Source organism: Triturus cristatus, chromosome 7 (genome assembly GCF_964204655.1).
Source record: "Triturus cristatus chromosome 7, aTriCri1.1, whole genome shotgun sequence".
NCBI classification, from domain to species: domain Eukaryota; kingdom Metazoa; phylum Chordata; class Amphibia; order Caudata; family Salamandridae; genus Triturus; species Triturus cristatus.
Window position 1 is genome coordinate 1,133,414,138 of NC_140590.1, and position 24,013 is coordinate 1,133,438,150.

General features: G+C 41.2%; 1 protein-coding gene across 1 annotated transcript in view; it reads left to right on the top strand.

Moving 5' to 3' along the window:
• The window catches only part of CDHR2 (cadherin related family member 2), a 284,644-nt gene that overhangs the window by 77,173 nt on the left and 183,458 nt on the right, over positions 1-24,013 (top strand). Inside the window, exons 2-4 of the mRNA XM_085618291.1 lie at positions 10,220-10,283; positions 17,447-17,515; positions 19,781-19,923. Of these exons, the coding sequence (XP_085474417.1) occupies positions 10,238-10,283; positions 17,447-17,515; positions 19,781-19,923 (258 nt within the window). The 5' untranslated portion in view covers positions 10,220-10,237. The remainder of the gene's footprint in view (positions 1-10,219; positions 10,284-17,446; positions 17,516-19,780; positions 19,924-24,013) is intronic.

A 24,013-nucleotide genomic window follows, 5' to 3' on the forward strand; every position in this document is an offset into this window, starting at 1 on the left:
CTGCAAAAAAGGGACAAGCCAGATATAGAAGTAAGACTAAAGGCATTAGTCCTACTTTTATGTCTGGACTGTCCCGGTTTTTGGTTCACAAAATCTGGTCACTCTAGGTGGTGACCACCTCCACCATGGATTCCCTCACCAGGAACTTTTAATAATACTCCTCAAGTCTCCATAACTACTCTCTTTCAGATGCTTTTAATTAGTTATATAGCGCCACTCATACCAGTGCAGGGTGTCAGAGCACTTTGCATCATGCACACAGAGACAATCATATATGTGTAAATCAGCACATTGGAAATGTTACATAAACCAGAGGACTACAGGATGTAGGCAGGGGCGTAACACAGGCCCCCGCATCCCCCGCAGTGCGGGGGGGCCCCCTTCAGAAAGAACTCTGGTCGGAGAGAGCTCCTGATTTAGTTCAGAGGGGGGCCCTCCACGTGCCTTGCAGGGGGGGGCCTCTCAAGTTTCATTATGCCAGTGGGTGTAGGAGTGACATGTCATCCATACAGGTAGGGAGTATAGTTTAAGAGTGCTTGGTCAGGAAAAGCACAAACTCAGAATTGAAAACGGAACACCGTAGTTGGGGGGTTCTCTGTAATAATAAGAATTGATTTCTACCCAAATTAACCCTTTTTGCAACATTAATCTCTGCTCTAATCTTTACTTTGCAGTGTGCATGCAGTTCTTTGATGACAGTTAACAAGTCACTTTTCTATATTAGGATTTTAACTTATAAACTGCAAGTAACAAATGGATGCCTCTTAGAAAAGCAGTAAGCCACTGACCAATTTACATTATATGAACTTTGTGATTTGCATAGTACACATTCTTTACAGCAGGCATATTAACCCTCTGTGCTATTTTATGGTCAGTCAAATCCTCAACTAGACAAAACTCTGATCTCTTTTTAGGAAGAACATTAATTACCGGCGTTATCTTGTCATTTTTATTGTTGCCTGGAAATTGCTGGAGGCAAGTTACGCGGCAGCAGGTGCTTTTAAAACCAAGATTAACTTGCAAACATGGCGCCACCTCAAGTCAGCACCTGGTGTGGCGGCACCAGTTGCACTGTCCTAGAGACGGCACTACCTAGAGGCAGGGTTCGAGTCGAGGATAGACGCAGTTACCCACTATTTTCAAAGGGTAGGCGCCCTCCACCCTGCCAAGAGGTTGGGCCCCACAGAAATATCCTGAACTCATCCCAGTGTCATTTTCTGACATGAAACACTGCCAGCAGTGCCTGGCCTGTGCGTTATCTGCTTTTGTTCCAAGCAGCGGCATACAGGCGTGGAGAGGGCTTATCAATTTACAGCTTCGCCCAAAACAAAGGCCGAAGTTCAGGAGCCATCAGCCCTTACTAAGTTTGAAGTATCCTCTCTTGGAGCTATCAAGAACCTAGCACCGAAACGCGATGGAGAGGACACAAAGGCACACAGCATATCACTTCGCAGGTACTTAAGAGAGGAATTCTTTAGACTTTGTTCAGTTTCTTTACATGAGAGATATGCAAACACTGTAAGAATGCCATATGCGTTGGTCTCCCCAGTATTTACACAAATAACAATTTAAATGCCACTATTTTATTTTATTTCTTTTAGAGCACTTTAGCGCTACTCATCTCAACGAGGGTGTCGGAGCGCTTTACACCACACGCACAGATTATACATTGACAATCATGTGTGTACATCAATTTAAAGGATATGCTACATAAGACAGTGAGGGTTTCAAGGTGTAAGAGCCACATATCCCTCATAGCTCACTCTGCTACATTAGAAGGATTACAATTTATGAACTGCGAGTAATAAAATGATCTCTTTCCTAAAAGCAGTAACTGAATAAAATAAAAATCTGGCATCTGTGTGTTACATAATGTGCTTTGCAGGAGATATATTAACCCTCTATGCGACTTTGATGCAAAACTAGGACTAGGCAAAACACAGATCTGTCTATCAAATACGTTATTTTACCATTATTAATATTCCCTGAGATTTAGTTGGCACACAAAGATCTCTGCAACTAGTGCCTTAACCCCATAAGTTAATATAAAATACAGACATTTCAACCAATTAAGCAGGATAGTTTTACTGGCACATTTCTCCTTGTTGTCAATTTCTTTGTGGCATGGTTTAAAACAAATAAATGTATAAATTTAGCCAAATGATTTTGCGTTGGGGTTGTGTCAATATTTTGGCGTAACCCCAATGCAAAATCTAATTTGTTTACATTTTGTATTGCCCTCAAATGTACTCATGATAGATCTGCAAAAACATATGTGACGTCTTAAATCTGATGTCACTTCCTATGAGGTAGTGGGTTTGATGCCACTTCCTGTGATGACACATGCGATGTCACGCGCGGTGATGCCACATGCTATGTCACATGCGGTGATGTCACACGTGGTGATGTCACGTGCAGTGATGTCACCCAGTCTCCCAACTTGGTGAGTCTCCCACTTCTTTTTTTTAGGACTTGAGCCCTGGGTAGAGGTCTGGTCAGTGTCTGATAGGAGACAGGGAAGGATGTCAGGAAAATTAGGGAACGGAGCAACGAGGGGGATTTTGTATTTCAGAAATAACTGATTGATAGGAATCTCAATAAAGGATTATTCTGCTTCATTGTAAACAATCGCATCCCTGGGATGATGCTCATGTTCTCGGTTGACCGCCAGTTAGTTTTGTGCTATACAAATACGCACATACATTCATGCATAATGTGACTTTCAGAACGTGGAGTTAAAAAGGCATTTTATAATAAGGGTATGGTGGACTTGTAAAGGAGAGTGGGTCAGGGTTAACAATGACTTGTTCTCCTTGGGCCAAGGGCAGCAGGGTCCTTTGGGTTTTGAGAATGCAGTCATCCAACAGATTTACTACTTACACTATAGAGTGGGCTTCATTGAAGACGCCATTGACTTAAGTCTGTGTCAATCTTGTCTTGGCTCACCCCAGTGGAGTATTCGTCTCTCACTTAATGCTACTGCCTGTTTGCACGCATCCTTCCGCTTTCACTTCACTGCTTGTGTTGAACTGCATGAGGGGCTTCTTTACAAAAATAACCCTTTTGGGACATTTACACATTGATGAGCACTTGAAGAATTCTAAAAATGTGAAACAAAAGGAGTGGGATGGGGTCAGTAAAAAACCCATTAATATTTGTGTACTGAGTTATGAGAAAATAAAAAGAGACTTACTTGGGAACTGATTGAGTGGCCATTTGGTCCTTTTCTGTGTACAAATTAATATCCAATGGCATGAAGAGAAAACTAAAATGAATACATGAACAGAGTGCAGAGCCTTACAATTGTGCACATAAAGTAAACAAGCTCCACGGAAACTTGCCAGAGCGATCATCAGTAATGTCACTGCTTTCATAGGGCACACTTGTCCCTTTCCTGTAGATGGGTATTGTCTGTCATGTAGAGAATTCTATACAATACATGTAAGAAATGGTGCTTCAGAGAGAAGTTACCAAAGTGGTATGCATTTGTGTTAATCTAGCATGAAAAGTTCATACATGCAACAAAATTCTTGCTATATCATGTACTTTATTTCTTGTAATTGCATATTTCGTATCCTTGAAGACAGCCTTATCCATCGGATCGAGTTTGTGAGCAGCAAGCTTTTTCTTACAAGGTGACAAGTACTATACTCCTTTGATTCACATTTGTGGACTAGTCCCAAATCCACATTTTTCTTCAGGCTGCAACTACAACCTCTTCCTCAAAGCTGGGGGCCTCATAGAACCGAATGTTAAACTGGTGGTGCCCGGTGCACTAGTATTTGACCTATTCTCCATGAATTCCCTCACTGCCACTCTTCACCAATTCCCCTAATCTCTCCTTAGCCCCTCTCTGACATACATTTCATTTTTATAGCGCTACTCATAGTTCACTCACACTCAGTTGTGACATCTGCATGGTTCACTTCTTTGCAGCAGGCACATTAACCCTCTGCGCTACTTTATGATGAGTCAAAACTGCCACTAGACAAAATGCTGATCTCTCACCAGCAGGAACATTACTCACCAGAGTTACCTTGAAATTTATATAGCTGCCCGAAAATTGTGACGCACAAGGAAGTTCATGGGCTCTTAAACCCATAAGTTAATTTTACACACAGGCCCCTGCCAATTCCCCCGCGGTGTGGCTGAATTTGTCACAGCGCCCTAAAGCCGGCACTGTATCTGCTGTTCCTCTGTTGCCGAAATCTACACAAAGGCTACTCTTTCCTTCATCATCTCACAAGTGCACTGCAAGTTCTTTACTGACAACCTGACACTGTAAGCTGAGTATAAACCCTTAGCATGAAGATTTCAGTCTGCATATAATCAGTGCTTGGAATGGAAAAACAGAAGTGCAGAGTACCTGCTTGTTTCTGAGAAGTGCCGGTACTCTTCAATTAAAATTATTACATCACTCTTGAGAATTGCTGGTACACTGTACCAGAGAACCTGCTTGTTTCTGAGAAGTGCCGATACTCTCCAATTAAAAGTATTACGTCACTCTTGAGAAGAGCAGGTGCCCTGTACCAGAGAACCTGCTTGTTTCTCAGAAGTGCTGGTACTCTTCAATGAAAAGTATTACATCACTCTTGAGAAGTGCAGGTACCCTGTACCAGAGAACCTGCTTGTTTCTGAGAAGTGCCAGTGCTCTTTAATTAAACGTATTACATCACTTTTGAGAAGCGCAGGTACCCTGTACCAGAGAACCAGCTTGTTTCTGAGAAGTGCTGGTACTCTTCAATTAAAAGTATTAAATCACTCTTGAGAAGTGCAGGTACTCTCCCTCTAGAAACAAAAAACAATGCCAATGCCGGTACTCTGTATCGGACAGTACCGGCCCATGACCTACAAGAACCAGAAGCATGCTGTTGTTACTAGTCCTTTCCAAGGATCACTCCCCTCCCCCTCATGCTAAATTCTGGCCTTGAGGCTGAAAGTTTTATAAGGTTCAATGGGATTGCTCCATCACCACAGTGGATTTATCACCCATTTCATGGTGCCAATTGCATCAAGCAGGGAATGATAAAAATCTCAGTCATCCTACCCAGGATGGGAAACTGAAGGTTACCCATGGTTATACATATATTCTACGAGGGAGGCATCTTACAGGCTTTGGATTCCACTTCAGACATGGCACCCCAACAGAGAACCACGCACAGGACTGCATACTTTAACAAAGGCAAATAAAGTCTTTCTGAACCTAGTCGATCTTATTGGAACCAGGGCTGTCTATATTTTCTTTACTGTTAGTTGACTTCTATTTCCAATCCTATGATCTTAGACTCACCTGACATCTGTGCTCGATGGTGTGTCAATAATCACATCCCGATCAATTCCCATTTTGGTCACACCAATTCCATATATTCTGGCATCACCAAAAGTGCCGTAGCACAAGTAAAAAAGTCCACAATGAAATCTGTAAGTGAAAGAGTTATTTTCCAGTGGTGTGAAGATTACACCAAATAATTTCACCAACAGAAGAACATGGTTTACTGTCATTCAGCCGATGTCTGGATGAACGCTTGACGCTGTCTTCAGTTCTGGACGGTCTGGACTTTCACCAACTTGGTCTGCTTCAGTTAAGGCGACCACTTCCAGTAGCCACAATGCTGCTGAAAAAAGTGAACACCAAGCAGGTAGTCCCTTTAGGAAGGATCCCCAAGGAGGAAAAAGCCACAGAGGCAAAAACCCCTGTAGTTCATGGAGGCAGGTTCAGGTTGATAGAAACACAGTGAAAGAGGAACCACCAACGCCTTTGAAGAAATACGCAGGACCAGGAGTAGTTACACTGCTAATCTTGGTCATAATACACGAAGAAGGTACAGAAAGACCAGAGACTACACAGAGGAGACAAGGGAAGAATAAACTGGCATTAATACAGGAGAAAACCACCAAGGAAATGGCCAGAAGAGAAGAACATAACGAAATCCATTACTCGAAGTGTTGGGATGCAAGGAGCAGATTGAATTCTTCACTTTTTATAGGAATATGGCAGGAAAATGTATCAAGGAGCTATGCTGCCATCTTGGATTGGGAAAGAAGTCTTATGGAAGTATTGCATGGTGGCTATTTTAGAACAGGTATCCTTAAAGTCCCAGTATGCCTTGGTACAGGAAGAAGTAGGCCTAAGATGGAGATATGGCTGGTGTTCCTGCAGAGGAACGACGTGCCCCAAGATAATACTGGCAGGCTGGCCAGCCTTAAGGGACGTTTAGGCTATGATGGCCTGCCGGTTCCCCCCACGCCTGCAGCGGACTTGTACCAGCCACCTGAGCAAGGCTCGGAAAGAAAGCACGGGCGGGACACAAGTTGCTGGAGGAGTGCAGCATTCACAGCACTATTCTAGAAATAATGTATGAGAAGAATGGGTACAAAACATTTCGGGGCTCCAGTTACCACCTCCAACAGATGGACAAACAGCACATATGAACCAGTCTATTAACCAATACCTTCAGTGTTTTCTAATGAACCTTGTGAATGCCTGGAGCAGACATATCTTACTGGCAGATTGTGCCTATAATTTGTAATAGCACTCCTCTCAGGGTAGCTAGATCTCCTTTCTGTTTCCCCTAAGGGTTTCACCCTCCAGTGCGGCTGCCAGGATCACAGTATTCTGTCACTTGCTTTAATGTGTGTACAGCAAGGCTGCCTTATCTGCACTATAAAGTGGTAAGATATATCACAACCATTCATCTCCATTCATCATCAGTGATACTAATGTCTGTCAAATCCCTCCTTCCTTTGAGGGAACCACAATCTGGGACAGCAGATTATTTTTTGTTGGAAGTCTATACCTAATGGAACTTTATTCTCTTACACTTCAGCTTTAATAAAGTGTCCTCAAATTATAGGAACATCTGAATGTTTTCAAATTCACTAATCTTATGGTCTCGAGATGTGTGTGTGTGTGGGGAGGTTCTGCAAATGTAGTAAATACACCACAAACATTTGTATTTGTGGGTATTAAAAAATATTTTACACACAGTTCCAACTTAGGAACAGATACAAGTTTACTTGTGTCTAAGGCAGGTGTAAATGTATTTCCGGTGAGGCAAAGCACGTAAGAGCCCAATATTTTAAAGTGATGCATGAGAAAAATACTTCTATTTGTAGAAAAAAGTCACATTACATTTCCATATGATTTATTAGCGCACATTTTGTGAAGTTTGAGTGCTCCTGGAAATGTGCAATTGTTGAAGATTTCTGGCAGTACTTCTATGATTCTTTGTGAGTTCTATAAAAATATAAATCCAACTCCAAATAGAAAGGAAAACCTTCTTAAATACACTTTCAGCGTTTAGAACCTGGGCTCTATTGATTAGCGAGGTATCATATGTCCCCTTTCTGCCTCCAGCTTTGCTATCTTTGATGAATGCATGGTGGCTGTCTCGGGAATTCTGCATTTTCAACTCACTTTATAATATGAGATTTTTCTTTATTTTGTTTAATTTATTTTTTAAATAATTTTATATAGCGCTGAATCACCCCAAGGGGTATCTCTGCGCTTGTAACAGACCTACAACCGCGGCAAGCAAATTAAAAAAGATAAGTTTTTAGAAGCTTTCTGAACTGGAGAAAGGTCATATCAGTATGGAGGTATTGTGGAAGGTTGTTCCAGAAACTAGGGGCAAGGTAAGAAAAGGCTTTACCACCAGTAAGCGACTTCTTGATTCTGGGAATAGAAAGTAATCTTTTAGATCCAGATCTAAGAGAGCGTAAGGGAGTATAGATATTACATTTCCTGGCAAGCTAGGAAGGACTAAGCTTATTTAAGGCCTTAAAGACCATGCATCCTATCTTAAATTCCACTCTTTTCTTCACTGGGAACCAATGAAGCTTTGTTAACAAAGGCATAGAGGGAGTCCTGGGCGGTAATCCCATCACTAGACGGGCCGCCGTATTCTGTATGACCTGTAGTTTACCTAGGGAGGCTTCATGCGTTGAGAGAAGCAGAGCATTGCAATAGTCGATTCTGCTCATAATCAGAGCCTGAATCAGAGTCCTCCTGGTTGAAATAGGAAGCAGGGGAAAAGTTCTCCTGAGTAGGCCCAGAACATGATAACAAGTGCCGATCGTTGAATTGACATGGGCATCTAAGGTAAGTTTTTGATCAAGCTTGATGCCAAGATTTTTTATCTCCCCTTTAGGAATCTGGGCTTTACCCAGCTCCTCAGGCCACCAATTAGGCGACCAACAGATGGCGGCACCTCCAAACAACATAATCTCAGATTTTTCGGAGTTTAATTGGAGGAAATTACTTTGCATCCAAGAGGCAATAGACACCAGACCCTGGGAAAAAATGTGTTGTGTATCTGATCTTATTTTATCAAAGGTGAGGAGGAGTTGGGTATCATCTGCATAAGAGATAGGACTGAAACCCAGGTTTCTCATAAGTTTTGCCAAAGGGGTCACATAGATATTGAAAAGAGTAGGGCTCAAGCAAGAGCCCTGGGGACACCCTTGGTAACTTGAGAGGGAGCAGATTTGTAAGAGCCCATAGTAACTGCCTCAGTTCTGTTCGTTAAAAAATGAGCCATTTCAGAGCAAGTCCTTTAATTCCAAGACCCTGCAATCTCAACAACAGGATCTGATGAGAAATAGTATCAAATGCTGCTGAAAGGTCAAGCAGCACCAAAAGTGCTGCATGACCATTATCCAGGGCCATCCTTATATTGTCCGTTACCTCCACTAGGGCAGTCTCCGTGCTATGTTTAGCGCGAAAGCCCGATTGAGAGATGTCAAGTGCATGAGTGGACTCAATAAACGCCGATAAATGTCTATTGATATGTTTTTCTACAAGCTTACTCTGTAAAGGAAGCAGAGAAATGGGGCGGTAAGTGGTCAACTCAGAAGGATGGATTTTTGAGTTTTTACGAATGGGAATGATTTGGGCATGTTTCCATTCTGGCGGGAAACTACCAGAATTTAGAGAACTGTTAATGATGGAACATATGGGTAATGCAAGTTGAGCCGAAAGTTTAGATGTGACTTTAGCAGGAATAATATCAAGAGGAGAGACAGATTTGGTGCATTCCAATAGGGATGACACTTCTGTGACAGTAACACTAGGGAAAGTAAGTAATTGAGAATATTCATTAGTATGATTCGATAGATCTACAATAGAAACGGGAAGGGAGGTGTTTGCTGAGATAATTTTTTGATAGATATTTTCAACTTTCTGAATAAAGAAAGAAGAAATATTGTCACATAAGGATTGAGAGGAAATGTCTCTGGTCTCACAGGCTTTAGGATTAGTAAAATCCTTCAGGATTTGAAAAAGCATCCTAGAGTTGTTTCCTGCTTGGTCCAACAAGGATGCAATATGCAATTTGCGAGCCTTTTTGATATTATTATGATAGTTGGATATTGCAGTCTTATAGTTAGTTTTATCTTGCTCATTGTGCGAAAGACGCCATAGACGTTCAAGCTTCTTACAAGAGCTTTTTTCCTCCCGCAGAGCAGAGGAACTGGTAATTCTCAGTTTTTAAACAATTTCTACAAAACACAGGCTCAGCCCTGAAATTTCATAGGCTTTGTTTTTTTGCATCATTTTCATTAGTGATTATATTTTCTAAAAAGCTTTTTCTTTTATGTTTACCTCTGCCCATATCCTTTTTGTACTTTTCAGGAAACAATATTGACTTACAGGTCTGATAATTGATATTCTTTGAGACACTATGTCCACAGCCTAAGAGAGAAAAAGAAATGTAAGCAATGAGGGTCTCTTTCAGTCTTTGAGCATGCTTCTTATGGTCTTTACGACTACTGCAAGTCACAATTGGAGCAAGATGTTACTAACTTTCTTAAGGGACCAAACATTCTTTAGTACCAGATGTTGTAGCGGGGCTATTTTGCAGAGCGGTTTTATGAATGAGGTAGTATGCTGGCTTATCTTTTTTTTCCTAAATGTTAAAAAGTATGAGCAGTTGAGTCATATGCATTACTTTACCTTTATCACAATAATATTTAATAAATTATATTATTTGTAGCCAATCACCCTTAGAATATTATAGTGTAATAAGGGAGGTTCCGAAATGTTGAAAGGTGACTGTGAAGTTATACAACCAATGGCAGGCTTTCAAGACCTCTCTGAAAACCAGGGACCATGGTTTGTGCCTCAAACACTGTGGGGCGAGGGACTTCAGGAAATAACCTACTTGGAACTTGGATATCCTCCAAAATTCTACCACCTAACATATTCTCTCTTTCTTTGCAGTGCTAATGCCACAGCAGAATGAGGGGCTTCCAGTTTGCTGTGTTTGCTTTCTTCATGATGACAGGTAAGCGCTTGAGACTTCTCTGCAAGCCTGCTGAGTGGCTTGCCAAATAAATCAGCTTTCTCAGGGTTACATGGACTTATGGCCTGATTACCAGTTCGGCGGTCAATGGGACTGCCAAACTCGCGGTGGAGGTGCGGTGATGGTCAAGGACCGCCACACCAGCGGCCTGACCGCTCCAGTACAAGTACGGAGTTGGACCTGCAGAGAACCGCCACAACCGCCAGGGATCTCCGTGATCCCTGGCTTTGGTGCGGCGGTCTGAGGTCACAATATGCTTGGTGGTGCCGCTGCGGCACTGCCAAACATATTATGAGTTTCCTCACTGCGCTCCTTTTCATGGCGGTGAGCCTGCCATGAAAAACGGTGGCGGTGGGGAAACTTAGGGGTTCCTACAGGGCCCCCTGGTGCCTCAGTGCATGAGAGTGCATGCAGGGGGTCACATGGTGTGCTCCCCTGTCTTTCTGCACCCCCATTTTTTCACGGCATGGACTTTACAGTCCATGCTGTGGTGGAACGCACTGTGGGTGTCCCACAGCACTGCCTTTCTAAGGATCGCCTTTGAAAGGCAGCGTCGGGGGCCAGCCGCCACAACACCACCCGGCCAGAATACAACTTGTAATCCGGTGGGCGGTCGGCGGTGTGGGAGCAGGGCGGTGGCGTGCGCGCTACTCCACAGAAGCTCAATGTTCGAAATTTAGCCATGCTCATTGGTTATAGTTGTTATGGTGCTTGACAAAGTGTTATGCAAGTTCATTGTGCAAATTAACATATAAATAATTGCACAGTCATGTATAGGAGTTAAATGGGTACTTTGTACTATTATTGACATATCATGCACTTGGATGCTACAGTTGCTGTGAGTTTGTAGTTTAGTTATCATAATGTAATGTAATGTAGAGTTGCCAAAACTAATTCGTTGAAATAAGTTCAAACTTGGTCTTCAGAAACTTAGGGAATGGATGCACCTCAAAATGTTATGGGAAAACATATTCCTTAGGTTAGTAAGATTGTGGTGCATTCTTAGTCAAAATCGTGTTGGGGTGCTTCATGAAGGCCAGACATGATGGGTCTTACGTGGTGTAAATCTGTTACATTAGAATAATGCCTCAGGAAGTTGCAGGTACTACAACTCCAGAATTTGTGGAAAGTGAAGTTTTCCTGATAATTTTTCATCTGACACCGACTGCTACAATCTACCCATCTGGGTCCCAAGTCTAACAGCTGCTTAGAATTCAATCTGGGAAATTGGGGAAGTCCCCGCTCCTTGGAAAGCTGCAGTTATTGTCGCTCTGAACAATAAATGTACCAGGAAATTATTGCCAATTTCTCTCCTTGACAGTGCGGGGCAAATCTTACATTTATGCAGCATGGAATGCCACCTGGCCTTGTACTAGACAGCATAATGCCTGAGTTCTAGGTGGGCCTAATCTTTAATAGTTCACTGTTGCCAAATCACTTTTAACTGTGCTATTTTGTAAGTCGACAGTGCACTTTAACCTGCAATTTCCCACATTACGTACTTTGTCAAGGCTCATTTGCGTCACTGTACTGTACTGTATTGCCTCAATCATAGAATGTCTTGTGCACTTTGGTTGTTTATTGTATTTATCTATTTTTAACTTTTATCTATTTTGACTCGCCCTAGTGTCGTTAACATATGTATGTATTCAAAGTGTATGCACTTGGCACTTATGAGACAGTTCTGTATCTACGTCATCACCCTGCGGCCGTATCGAGGTTGTGCACACTGCCTTTGTGAGTTTCTTTGATCCACTAAGAAGAGCAAAGGCTCATTGTCCATCGTTGCTCCGTCAGTGCTGCGTAAAAGCAGCAAACATGTTTCTCTTCTGTACTTACTGTATTTGAGGCAAGCATTTGAATACCTGCCCGTTGTGGTACCCCTGATGTTCAAAAGCGCCCTGTTTTTATTTACCCCTTGCGCTAAGCACTTTGTCAGTTTTATCGGATGCGCCAATCTTCCAGGAAGAGTTTGCAATTTGAGCAAGTTGATTTTTCGCCTTTCGATCATTTACTAGTGAATGGTGTCAACTTATAATTTTTATCCATTGCTATCGTATTAATGTATCAGAATGTGAATTTCAATATTTGCACATTGTGTGGCTTATGTTTTTCAGCTGACGCAATAAATAAATATATATATGAGCTGATTAAATTAAATCCATTCTGTTTTGTGCTTTGTTCCTTGTCACAAAGATACATGCCTTCTGTAGTCTTTTTGTTATTGTATTACATGATAATGGAAAAATGTTGGGTTTCAGTCATATGTCTGGATGTTCCTGCTTGTGCTGGGTAGGTTCATGTCTGGCCATTGGGTTAGCATAGTGGTGCTGAAATTGTTTATCTCCAGTGGATTCAAATCAGTAGAAGAAAATGCCACATGATCTTCCCTAATGTCCTAAATTCTAGCTCACTGTTGATTCTTCAAATCCTTGAAATAAGTGTTTTCCATAAATTATGACTTGGAGGGAGTATATCTGTCCCCCATGGGTATCTTCTAGTAGGTCAGCATGATTAGGTCGTAGCTGATCTGGAGCACAGTGTACTTTTCTAAGAAAATGTCTCAAACTTCACTTGTTGAACAAACTGACTGATTTTCCATTTATTGCCTTGAGGGTGGTGCAGAGTATCTTGGGAGTAGATTTTCTAGCTACATGGAGTAGTATGGCGAAACTCAACTGGGAGAAGTAGTACGGTTATACTGAATTTTCAATTTCCGTTGGTTCAGGTTGGAAAAAGCTAGGTCTTTATTAAAATTACAGGTAATTATTGATGGCTCGAATGCTAGCCGTAATCGAGTAACATGATTTGTCGCCTTGGATGAAGGTTGCCTCAATGTTTTTCCCTGCAGAATGGTATGATTAGTCGTGGGACTAATCATACCTTGAATGGAGTGCCCTTTCTGAGATCATAAGTTTCAACCGTGGATAAAGTGATCCTTTTACATTTATTGCCTTGTGTGTAATGATGATTATCTTGGAGTTAGTGAAGGGCTTTCAATCAGGTGAGACGTGGTTTGTACATATACATACAGAAGTTGTCTTGCAGCTGCATTCTGTATTGCGTCTCATATCTGAAACTGAGACTCCATGCTACAGGAGACTTGCATAATCCATTTATGACATACAGATCACTGGTATAATCTATCTGTCATATAATGAGGATGTAGTCTTTGAGAGAGTTTGACAACTGCAAGAATGCTTCCCTTTCTATTATTTTTCCAAGGAACTGGTCAATTTGAGAGCTGCCTGTGGTTGTCTGGATCTGCTCGGTTCAGGCTATTTATCTTATTGAGTGGTCACAAGGATGACGCCTTAAACTCTGATAAAAAATGTGCCTGTAGTTAGTGAGCTGTTAGTTATGTCCATTACAGATACTGTGACCAAAGTTATAGTAGATTATTTTTAAAGATTGCAGAGTACATGGAATTTGAGATCTTCTAAGTGAAAAAGTTCAAGCAGGGGTTCTTCTAAAACCTGCAGAGCAATAACTAGATCCCAAGAAGGAATCAAAGAGTGAACAACTGGATGTCTTAAAAAGAAGATCTTCAAACGTGTAGAGGCTAAATTATTGATAGGGGCATCTTGTTTACCCTTGAAGGCCTTAATCATGGGCAATTTGTTCCTTAGAGTTGACACTGAAATCCTAAAAGGAATCGAGCTCGCTAAAAATTAAGAATCAAAGATGGGTTACAAGTAGAGGCACTTCACCCTTGTCCTTGCACCAGTTCCCAACATTTTCTGAAAGCCTACTATACATTTTCAGCATCTCTGGCCTCCTGGATTGCAGAATGCACTAGCCCACCACTAATGAACAACGTCATGACTGTCATGCTGACCTTCCAATAGCCAAAGCCCCAGACGCAGGTGGCTGAGAGTTGGCTGAAAAGAACTGGAAACATTACAGGAGATGGATCAAGAGGGAATATCTAAGGAGTAGAGCTTGCTAGGTGCACCAGGCAAGGAAACCACTGACGCATGGGCCAATGAGGTACAGTCAAATAAATCTTTCAAACTTCCTACTAAAGCTCCAGAAGAATTCTGGGAACTGAGGGAAAGAGGGGAAAGCATAAAGAAGCTCTTGTGGCCAAGAGACTGACAGATCATCTATTCCCCCTGCCTTGTTTGAAGGATCTCAGATGTAGGACTTTGTCTTCTGATGCAAATAGGTTGATCTAATGAGGACTGAAATAGACACAATCTTCTGAAAAGCAAAGCAGAAAATCTCATTTAACCTGACTGAGGATAATTCCTGCTCAATAGGTCGTCAGGTCCATTCTCCATGACTCAAAGATCAACTGCCATGAGATGACGAATGTTCTCCTCTGCCCATAAGCATATCTTCAGGGCTGGGGCTGCCTAAAGGAGATTCCAAGTACTGCCTTCACAGTTGATATAAGAATGACAAACCTGGTTGTCTGTTTTCATACCATCACCTGTTTCTGAAAATGCAGGGTAAATTGAAGGAGAGCTTCATAGATTTCAGCCACCTCCTTCCAGTTGGAAAATCTTGGGCTTTCTTCTTGGGACCAGAAACCCTGAGCCTTGAGGGGGTCCCAGAATTGCTCCTCAACCCTTTGTAGCTTGCATTTGTGGCTAAGATGACAGGGAAAGTGATAGGGAGAACCCTTATACAAAACTGTTGGAACAGGCGACCATTAAATATTCTGATGGATCTCCACAGTCACTGGTACCAGACTTTCGTAATTCCCAGAAACTGGCTTCCATCAATCCAGTAGATGTTGAACAAATAGTTGTTAATGGCAACAATCCCAAAGCACCATCACAAAGGATGAAGCCATACGGGATGTCTGCCAAAAGAACACTTGTTGCTCTGTTAAGGACAAAATGGAGATATTGTTATTACACTGCTATAAAATGTCGGCAACACATTGGAACTGTATTGCCACTACAAATTTAAAGGCAATACAGGTGCGTTATAGAGCCCCTAACACTTTATTATCCACTGGATCAGCAGGGACTGCATCCTCAAATATAATGTACCCTTGATGTAACAAACCTACCATCAAGGAGTCAACATTAGGCATGAATTCATCATATAAGCCCAGTAGAGTTTATCTTCACGATACGAACCTTGGAAAAATAGCTCTCTCTACCACATTCCACTCTTTAGATAGCAGTTTGCATTTATCATTGCGCAAAGGACACTTTTCAGGTTCTCCTTGGTGGTAGTGCTGACAAGTCTTCTTTGTTGTCATCAGGAGAAGAGTCTGGGAAGAAAGATTGTTTCTGACCAGCTGTAATACTACTTCCAAATCAGAAACCTAAATACAACACCCCTCTTACATCTTCCCCTGGTTCATTAGGGTCGGTTCATGTTGTAGTCTCTGTGGCTTAGGAGCAGGCTCTCTAGACTGAAAAGAAGCAGCCACAGTCATATTGATCATTTGCTGAATAAAAGCCAGAGGAGGAACTTAAGAATTAGGCTTGTCATCTATTTGGACAGGTTCCTCTGAAGTTTCCAAGGAGGATTATTGTTCCATGTGCGTCCACTTGCCAAAGCACTTAGACAGCTCCATAGTTTCAGGAAAAGCCATAGAGTGTTCAGAAAAGACTCCAAAAGTTACTGAAACCACTATAAATTGACACAATTTCCTGCTTGGGCCTTTGTTTATATTGAAATGAAGACCCATTCAAATGCTTACTAACGTTGTAATCAGCCCAAAAATTGGAATCCCAGCACTCCGTGCGAAACTCCTAGACACAATACAGCAGGTTTAATAGTTCGCTGAACCACTAAAGCACGTTTGCGGAGAACAGTATACCAAATCTAACAGGGGCATAGGTGCTGATTAAAGCACAGCTGCTATAGCCCTAACATTATCTTATTGAAAGTATAAAAGTGCCCAAAAGCAGATATTATGCCTACCTGAAACACTGCAGCAAACAAACTCTGATACATGTGGGATCAAGCAGTTTTCTTTCCTGGCCTTGTGTCAGGGTTGATCTAAGAAAGCAGAGTGCAGCGCTGTTGCCTATGTAGGAATCATTTTTAGGTCTTGCTTGCAAGAGATATTGTATACAACAAGGGGCTTGTAGCCTGTCCATTGTTTAACATTTGTTGGCTTCATTTTAACTATTATTTATTACCATCTAATTAGTTAGCTCATGCTAGCTTCACTTCCTCTTCTTTCGACTGGAGCATGGCCCAAGTACTGATTGCTTCAACTTGATTGTTGCCCTTCCACTAACAAAATGACTGAGGTACTAATTTTACTTTTTATTCTTCCCTGTCGATGTTGTAGAACCTTCTGCCATTTGTAGCTATGTTGTACTATTCCACAGGCACTTCAAAGAAGCTATTTTCTGATTTGAAATGGATGTTTTGCTCTCATGAGAGATGTTATCTGCTTTTTTTGGTGACAACATATGTTCTGTGCTTCCAAATGTATTTTCTCTAAGGCAAGGACGTTTGCAATTGCTTTGTTTATGTGAGACTATTTTTTGACATTTGTCATATTTTTTTTCTTTTTCTTGCATTGGGAGATTAACTGAGTTACTCAATATCACAAGACTTTGTGCCAAGACCTCACAAGCGTTGGCAAAGCCAATAGGTCTTTCGATTGAGATACTGGCTCTGCCATTGCCTTTTGTTCATACTGTACAGCACGGGTATTGCTGACTTTGGCAATGTTTTGTAGCCAGGTTCTATAGAAGCGGTGCAGCATGGTTATAAATAATAGTAAAAAGGACTATGATTTATCCAGCACCAATGCACTTAACAAAAAACATGCATTAGGTCTGCCTGCATCATAGCACTTTTTAAAATTACTTTTAGCCACACTGCAGGCATCCGTGCTATTGTACAGCATGGCTTCAAAACACAGCTAAAGCCAATAGCCCTCATAGGTGAGACCTATTGGCTTTGCCAATGTTTGATTTTTTATATTTTTTTGGACAACGCTTTCGGTAACAGCGGGGGAGGAGCTTACTGTGTTCAGAATTGTGGGAAGGAAGATGGGGTGAAGAGGTAATATGTATTTAACTGGTGGTACACTGGAGCAAGTATAATCCAGGCGTAGGACTTTAAGCCCTCAGTCCCTGTTCTGTAGTGTGTCGTGACACTGCAGTCTCTCTGAAGGCCCACTGGTGCTAAAGGAAACTGCCTAACAACTGTCCTTTTAGTTTCAGGAAACAGCCCTCCGAAATTTAATGGCCCGACAGTTGCAGTGATTCCTGAAGATTACCCTGTTGGTGAGTATGTCACTGACGTTAGTCACAATTCATGAAATTAAAACAAGCACTCACACAGCCAATGAGCTACATTGTGTTGATATTGAAATTGAATTGAAATTGCATTTATATAGCGCTTACTACACCTGATGGGGTGATGAAGCACTTTACAGCGCGTAGCACACTACTCAGGAGCCCCAAAGTAATTGGTCAGACCATTAGTTATTGGGGGTAGTCTCTCATGCTAAAGAAAACCATTCCATGCATTTACTCCAGTTTCTTTGTGGCACATTAGTAACTTAGATGTGATCGCTAGAGGAGGCTTTGTGAGAAGCAAATACTTCCTGGAATAGATATTGTCATGATTTAGAAAAACTTAAAACAGACAGGCATGAGATTTAGAGTAGTTTATGTATACAGAAGCGGCATGTAGGAGGGAAGCAGAGGTGCATTAAAAATAAAACAAACATTGGAAAAAGTAAAAGTTTAATTCAAGGTCAATTTTGCATGCAGGATTATAAGGAATATATCTGGTGAACATGTTTTTGATAGCATGCAATATGTTGATGTAACCTGTGGAATAGAAAAAAAAAAACTAAACTCAGCTTTAAAGGAATGTGGCTTTTAACAGTCTTTCTAGAAGTGACAGATACTTGCCCACCGCAAAAAGCAGGACCAATGCTTGTTGCGACCCCTTTACAAACAAACGTCAAGCAGGGTGACAATTAAGCACATCCTAGTACCTGTAAATACAGTTTGACAGTACCACTATTGACCCACTGTGTGTACTGTAAGCAATACATTCAAACCCCAGAAAGACCCTATTGCGTACCAACTACAGCAGGATATTCAATACTATACAGTCTTGCTACATTTTATGGAAATCATTTACATCCTACATAAACTTCAATTATAATATAAAACATGTTGTGGAAATGCCCACCACATTAAAATATAACAAGGCAGTTGATAAACACATTGCAGCAATCATACTTACTACATTTAGTGCATGTTTCTGACCCATTTACTTGCTGGTTTGGAAGGTGCTGCCACCTGCGCCCACCCGAAGGGTACCAAGTCCAAAAAAAACAGACTCTTTGTCCTGCAAAATGTGTCTGAATTGGCTGTGACCCTCCAGCATCTACCCTGCCTCGTAGTGGAGCATACCTGAAAATGTTTTTGATGATGCACAGTTGAGGCTGTAGTTTAGGCTCACACACTCTTTTCATTCACTTTATCAACATAAATGATTTCTAACGTACTATGCTCAATAGCTGCCATTTTCAGATATATCCTGTAGCTATTAAGACTGACTGAGTCTTCTAGACCAGAAACAGACTGTCATCCAATGTTGTGAATTTCGATTTAAAGTGTAGTGAGGCCCTCTTGGACCCACTTAAATACCTTTTTATAAATGATCTTGGACATAGAACTAATTAAATTTGGGGGCATGTGAAATACCAACAATATGTGTCACTCATGAAAAGTTGTCAAAGTGCTTGATGACTGCTTATGTTTTCCGAAATATTTTCTATGTCTACTGATGTTTTGAGTTTGTTTTATAAGGTGATTGCTCACGTTATGTTGGAACAGGCAGTGACAAAGTCCTTGTGTCGGTGAAACGCGTAGCTGAATAAACAACTTTGGGAATTTGAATTGTGTAGTGCAAGTCTTCCTGGGTCCATATCTTTGACTCTGGTTTGCTTTGAGATTAAAATGGGACCTGCACTTGTTGCTGCGCACCTGCCCCTCTCTGGTGTCTGGTGGATGTGTGACCTGGCTTGTGCCTTTCCTGTGTATATATATATATATATATATATATATATATATATATATATATATATATATATTCACTAAAAAACAAAGGTTACAGGGACGTTATAGTTAGGAAATAGAATTAAAAATACCTTAGAAATTCACTGAAAATAACAAAGGTTACAGGGACTTTATAGTTAAGCTCAGATTTCACTCAAACTAAACCAGTGAAATTCAGCAGTTATAGTTACCTGAGCTAACTATAACTTAGGACCCCGCATTGCACTGCTTATGACCTCACATATTACAGCACTCATGATATGGTCAGTGAGATCACTGATGACATCTTGTGTCTAGACATTACCCGGGCCTTATCCCTGCTACTTGATTCTCACAATCAAGTACTTTTAGGGAACAGTCCACTCTGATGGTGTGGTAGCTCTTTGGTCATCCGTGTTCCTGTCTCTTTTTGTCGGTATCTGCTCCTTTTCCTTATTAGGGTCTACCATTTCGATTTTTTCCCTTTTTTAGGTCACTTTGCTTTTCAGATTGATGCTACAGATCCTGATGGTGACAAACTGACTTATTCCATTGAGGGTGAGAACGCTTATTACTTCAGAACCAACAAAGATACTGGAGAAGTGACAATCGCTTTGCAGTTGGACTATGAGCAGGTACATTTTCTCATTTTCTGGAAACTATAACATACTCTCTGCCTGAGCTGGTGTGAGAGGATATACCTTGGAAATAGAACATGAGGTGGTAGTCATATGTGGAGGACAATGGCATAGGATAGATATGCCCAAACTTCAAAGAAGTCTGAAGATGCATGAAATTGCTCTGAAGGTGGTTCCCTGCCGGGGGATATTTCCCTGCTGGGGAAAATCTGTAGGACATTATGGGGAGAGAGGATGAGTATGATCAATCAAGAAGTAAACAATTCATTTTGTCATCCAAAATGTATGTTTTCACTTGGATCCAATCCATCTTTATTGCATTTCAAGCTTCAAAACCATTTAAAGCCTACTATGTAATCCTTGCCCTGATTAGCTTGCCTGATGCTGAAATCAAATAAGCTGACATATGATTTGAATCCTTTAATATCACCTGCGACCCTGGCCAGGAGTTTGAAACACCAAATACTTAATGTGAGCCAACCACCTAACCAAACCCACTAGAGTAGTGAACTTCACCCCATACTAGATGAAGCAAGAGCCCTCTCTACAATAAGAAAAACAGTCATCAGCTATTTTCTGTGCAATCAAAACAGCACTCACAAAGCAGAGATGATGCCAATTAGAGTACACAAGGGTTGCAGCAAGATGTCTAGATATCTAAAGTCTTGTGAAATATCTCTGAAGTTAAACTGTTCATTGTCATTCAAGCACTACCCTAAAGCAATATGTCTACCTTTAAAGGTCAAGCAGAATTCATGGAGTCCTCTGCTCGGCTAAAGGGAGTACTAAGCTCATGAAACAGCATCATCTTACCACCCTCAAATGAACCACAGGTGTAAATGGTGAAAGCAAGGGAAAAAACACAACCACTATGTACCAACCAGATCCTCTGGTTGTACACTGTAGGATTCCAAAGCACCAAATGTGGGCGGCATGCTTGAGGCATTGGAGCAAGTAATATTTCCAGCTGGAGTCTCAGTGCTGTGCCTGCCATTATTTTGATGGTGCTAGTGTGTTTGGTATTCTACACTGTTGGCATGGAATTTCTTCTGATAGTACATTCTGTTGTGGGTAATTTCTACCTGTCATACAAACAATTCTGGCAGAGCACATTAGAGCAGTAGCGTAACACAAATAATTTATCATTGCCAGTAACACAATTCCAGTGGAGTAAAGATATGTAAACAGCATGGGCAGAGCTAGTGCTCCTACTGCAAAAATTGCTGCTCCTTGATATCTAACCTTCAGGACCCAGCAACAATCACTTACTCTGCTTAAGACTAACCAGAGCTGTTATTTCTTTGACAGTTTTCTAATTACTTTGGTAATTGGCATTTCATGTTGGTATATTTTCAGTAATAGATTTTCTGGTCTTCGATATAACTACAGCTAGTAGGAATGCATTTATCAACAGTGGTAATGTTACCGCTGGTGCTAAGATTTACTTTTAGAGTATGGTGCCCATGGAGAGACGCCGAAGACGTAGTTCCCTATTAGTCACCGGGCGATGCTGGGACCAGGCAGAGGGTAGAGATAGGGGGACAATCTGGGTGGTGTCAGGAATTTGTACATGTGTTAATATGACTGTTGGATACAAGTGCAAGCCATCCTGTGTTTATTGTATGTGGGCTGGAAGTGATATCATTGGAGACGGGCCGATATGCTGCATGAAGCAGTTTGTAGCTAGTAGGTATTAAGGCAATTGTTCTTGTATTGAAAACCCAATAAGACCATATTTAAAGAACATTGACTTTTAGCATTTCATTTTATTCAGTTCAGTTCAAAACTTAATTTATTGAAGACAAGCATATTTTGAAACATAGCATAAGTAAACAATCCAACAGATTAAAACAATAAACATATTGGGCCTGATTTCCAAAGGTAAACTTTTACTTTTGTGTAAGTTTAGGATTGTTTGCTATTCACAAAGGTATTTTATTAGAGTATCTTTACGACTGCGGATTCCTAGCATTTTATGTGCGGAGACTCCACATTCGTAAAGATACAACTAGTAAAATACCTTTGTGAATAGCAAACAATCATAAACTTACATAAAAGTGTAAGCTTACCATTGGGACTTAAACCCATTTTCTTTATCGACCATCAAAGTTGACCCAAAGCTATTGCAGTGTTTAGCAAATTATTTTGCCAGAGGAAAGATTTATCTCCTTCCCCCTGAATCACAATGCTATTTATCAAAGATAACAGTCAAAGGAATTTAGTTTGTTGAGGTAAAAACATAATACAGTCCAATAAAACATGATGCATGTCAGATTTTGCATTCACATATACAAATCATATTGTTGCCACTAATCCATAGGGACAAAGCTAGAATATCCTATACCGGTTTAATCCTGAGTAATGTCCTTCTGAAGTTTGGATCTACCTGTTTCAGTTGCTATGGATTAAAAATTTGGGATCCCAACAAATCCCTAGTAAAAGTTATAGAGGATTAATCCATGAAATAATGCTTATCCAAGGATGAGGACAGGGAGCAAGCTGAAAGGCGTAGCAACTATTTCATTGACGTAAAAGAGTAACGTTCATCAAGAGATGCTACGGAAAACATTTCCCACAGTGTGGTCCAGCCGTCATTGAGCTGTACATGGCCAACCTCATCCATAAGAACTTTCCAATTAGCTGGAACTAATTACCAAGCTGTATCAAGAAATTGGGGCACAGAGCGATGATCTTTTGGGAGGAGGAATACACTCCCACTAATAAATTCACACCCATAGAAATTCACTCCCACTATCCCCAACCTCCTTGTCTAGCAGTCCTGCGGTGTTGAGGACCTGTGTACTTACCACATCTTTATTTTTATTGTATTTTATTTATTTATATAGCGCCTGAATCGACCCCCGAAGGGGTATCCCTGCGCTTCGGATGGGCAGCATGGGCATAGTGCTATTACAACTGAATCAGAGACAGAAAAGAGTGGTCTTAAGCAACTTCCTAAATTGTAGGTGATCATGGCATTTATGAGTATGTAAGGCTTCATTTGGTTGGAATCACCTCTATGGACAACCATTATTGTAGAGGTATCTCGAGGGACTGCACAAGGGAGGGTGAATAACTCTAGGCTTATGATGGGGACATCCAATGGTACCGTTAGCTAAAATAAACACACTATAATAAAGGGAAAAAGAAACGACTGAAAACACATCTGTAATATACTTCATGATCAATATAGCTGATTGCCAAATATGAAACAGGGCTGATCCGGAGGAAAATGGAGCAGACACAGTGTCCTATCTCATCAATATGGGTTGGTAGGAATATTATGCAATCACCTTCTGCACATTTGTCCACACAACTGGAAGTCCGGAGGTCCAGGCTCCCTCCAACCTCTTTTTACCCTCAATACCTCTGCAGCTTTTGACGATGGCTCTAGAGACCAGCATGGCACCAGAAAATTGCCTGATTGTGATCCAAACATATCCTTATGCTAGGGTGCCTAGTCTTGTGTCTCCATTGATAATGTCTATCCTATAGGAGATTCCAAGTTGTGCCAGGAACAGATCCTCGGGAAGCTGTCCTTTTTGTGATGTATGAGTGACTAGAATGTTTTGGGCACATTTTCATCTCTTTCAGATATTCCAATACAGTCAGACATCCAGTCACCAACCTGTGGGTGCTGTCTTTCAAATAGAACCAGCCAAGGGTTAACTAATTACATTATTATTGCTTTCTGTCACTAACTGTGGCAGGCCATGGAGGGGATGAAGGCACACTGCATTTCCCTGCAAACACACTATGCACAGGATCTATTTTCCATGCACAGTTCACACATATTCACAGGTACGGGGTTCCGCTTCCACTAATTGGTAGCAGAGGATGGTTGCGTTTTAAAGAGCACCTCCTCTTTTTAGGGGTTCCCCAGATGGTTCTCTTTGTACCTGATACGTGGTCCGAGAGTATAGTGGATTTCTAGAACTTTACTAAAGGGTTCCTGATGTTGGAGATTCTTGCAAAGTGACTTGCAGTGCATTCTTGAATGATTTGGAGTGTAAGTAGGGCTAAATGATTTATGGATGGTGTATGTAATTTGTGGTTCATTGAACTATGAGTCTGAAGAATGAATTGT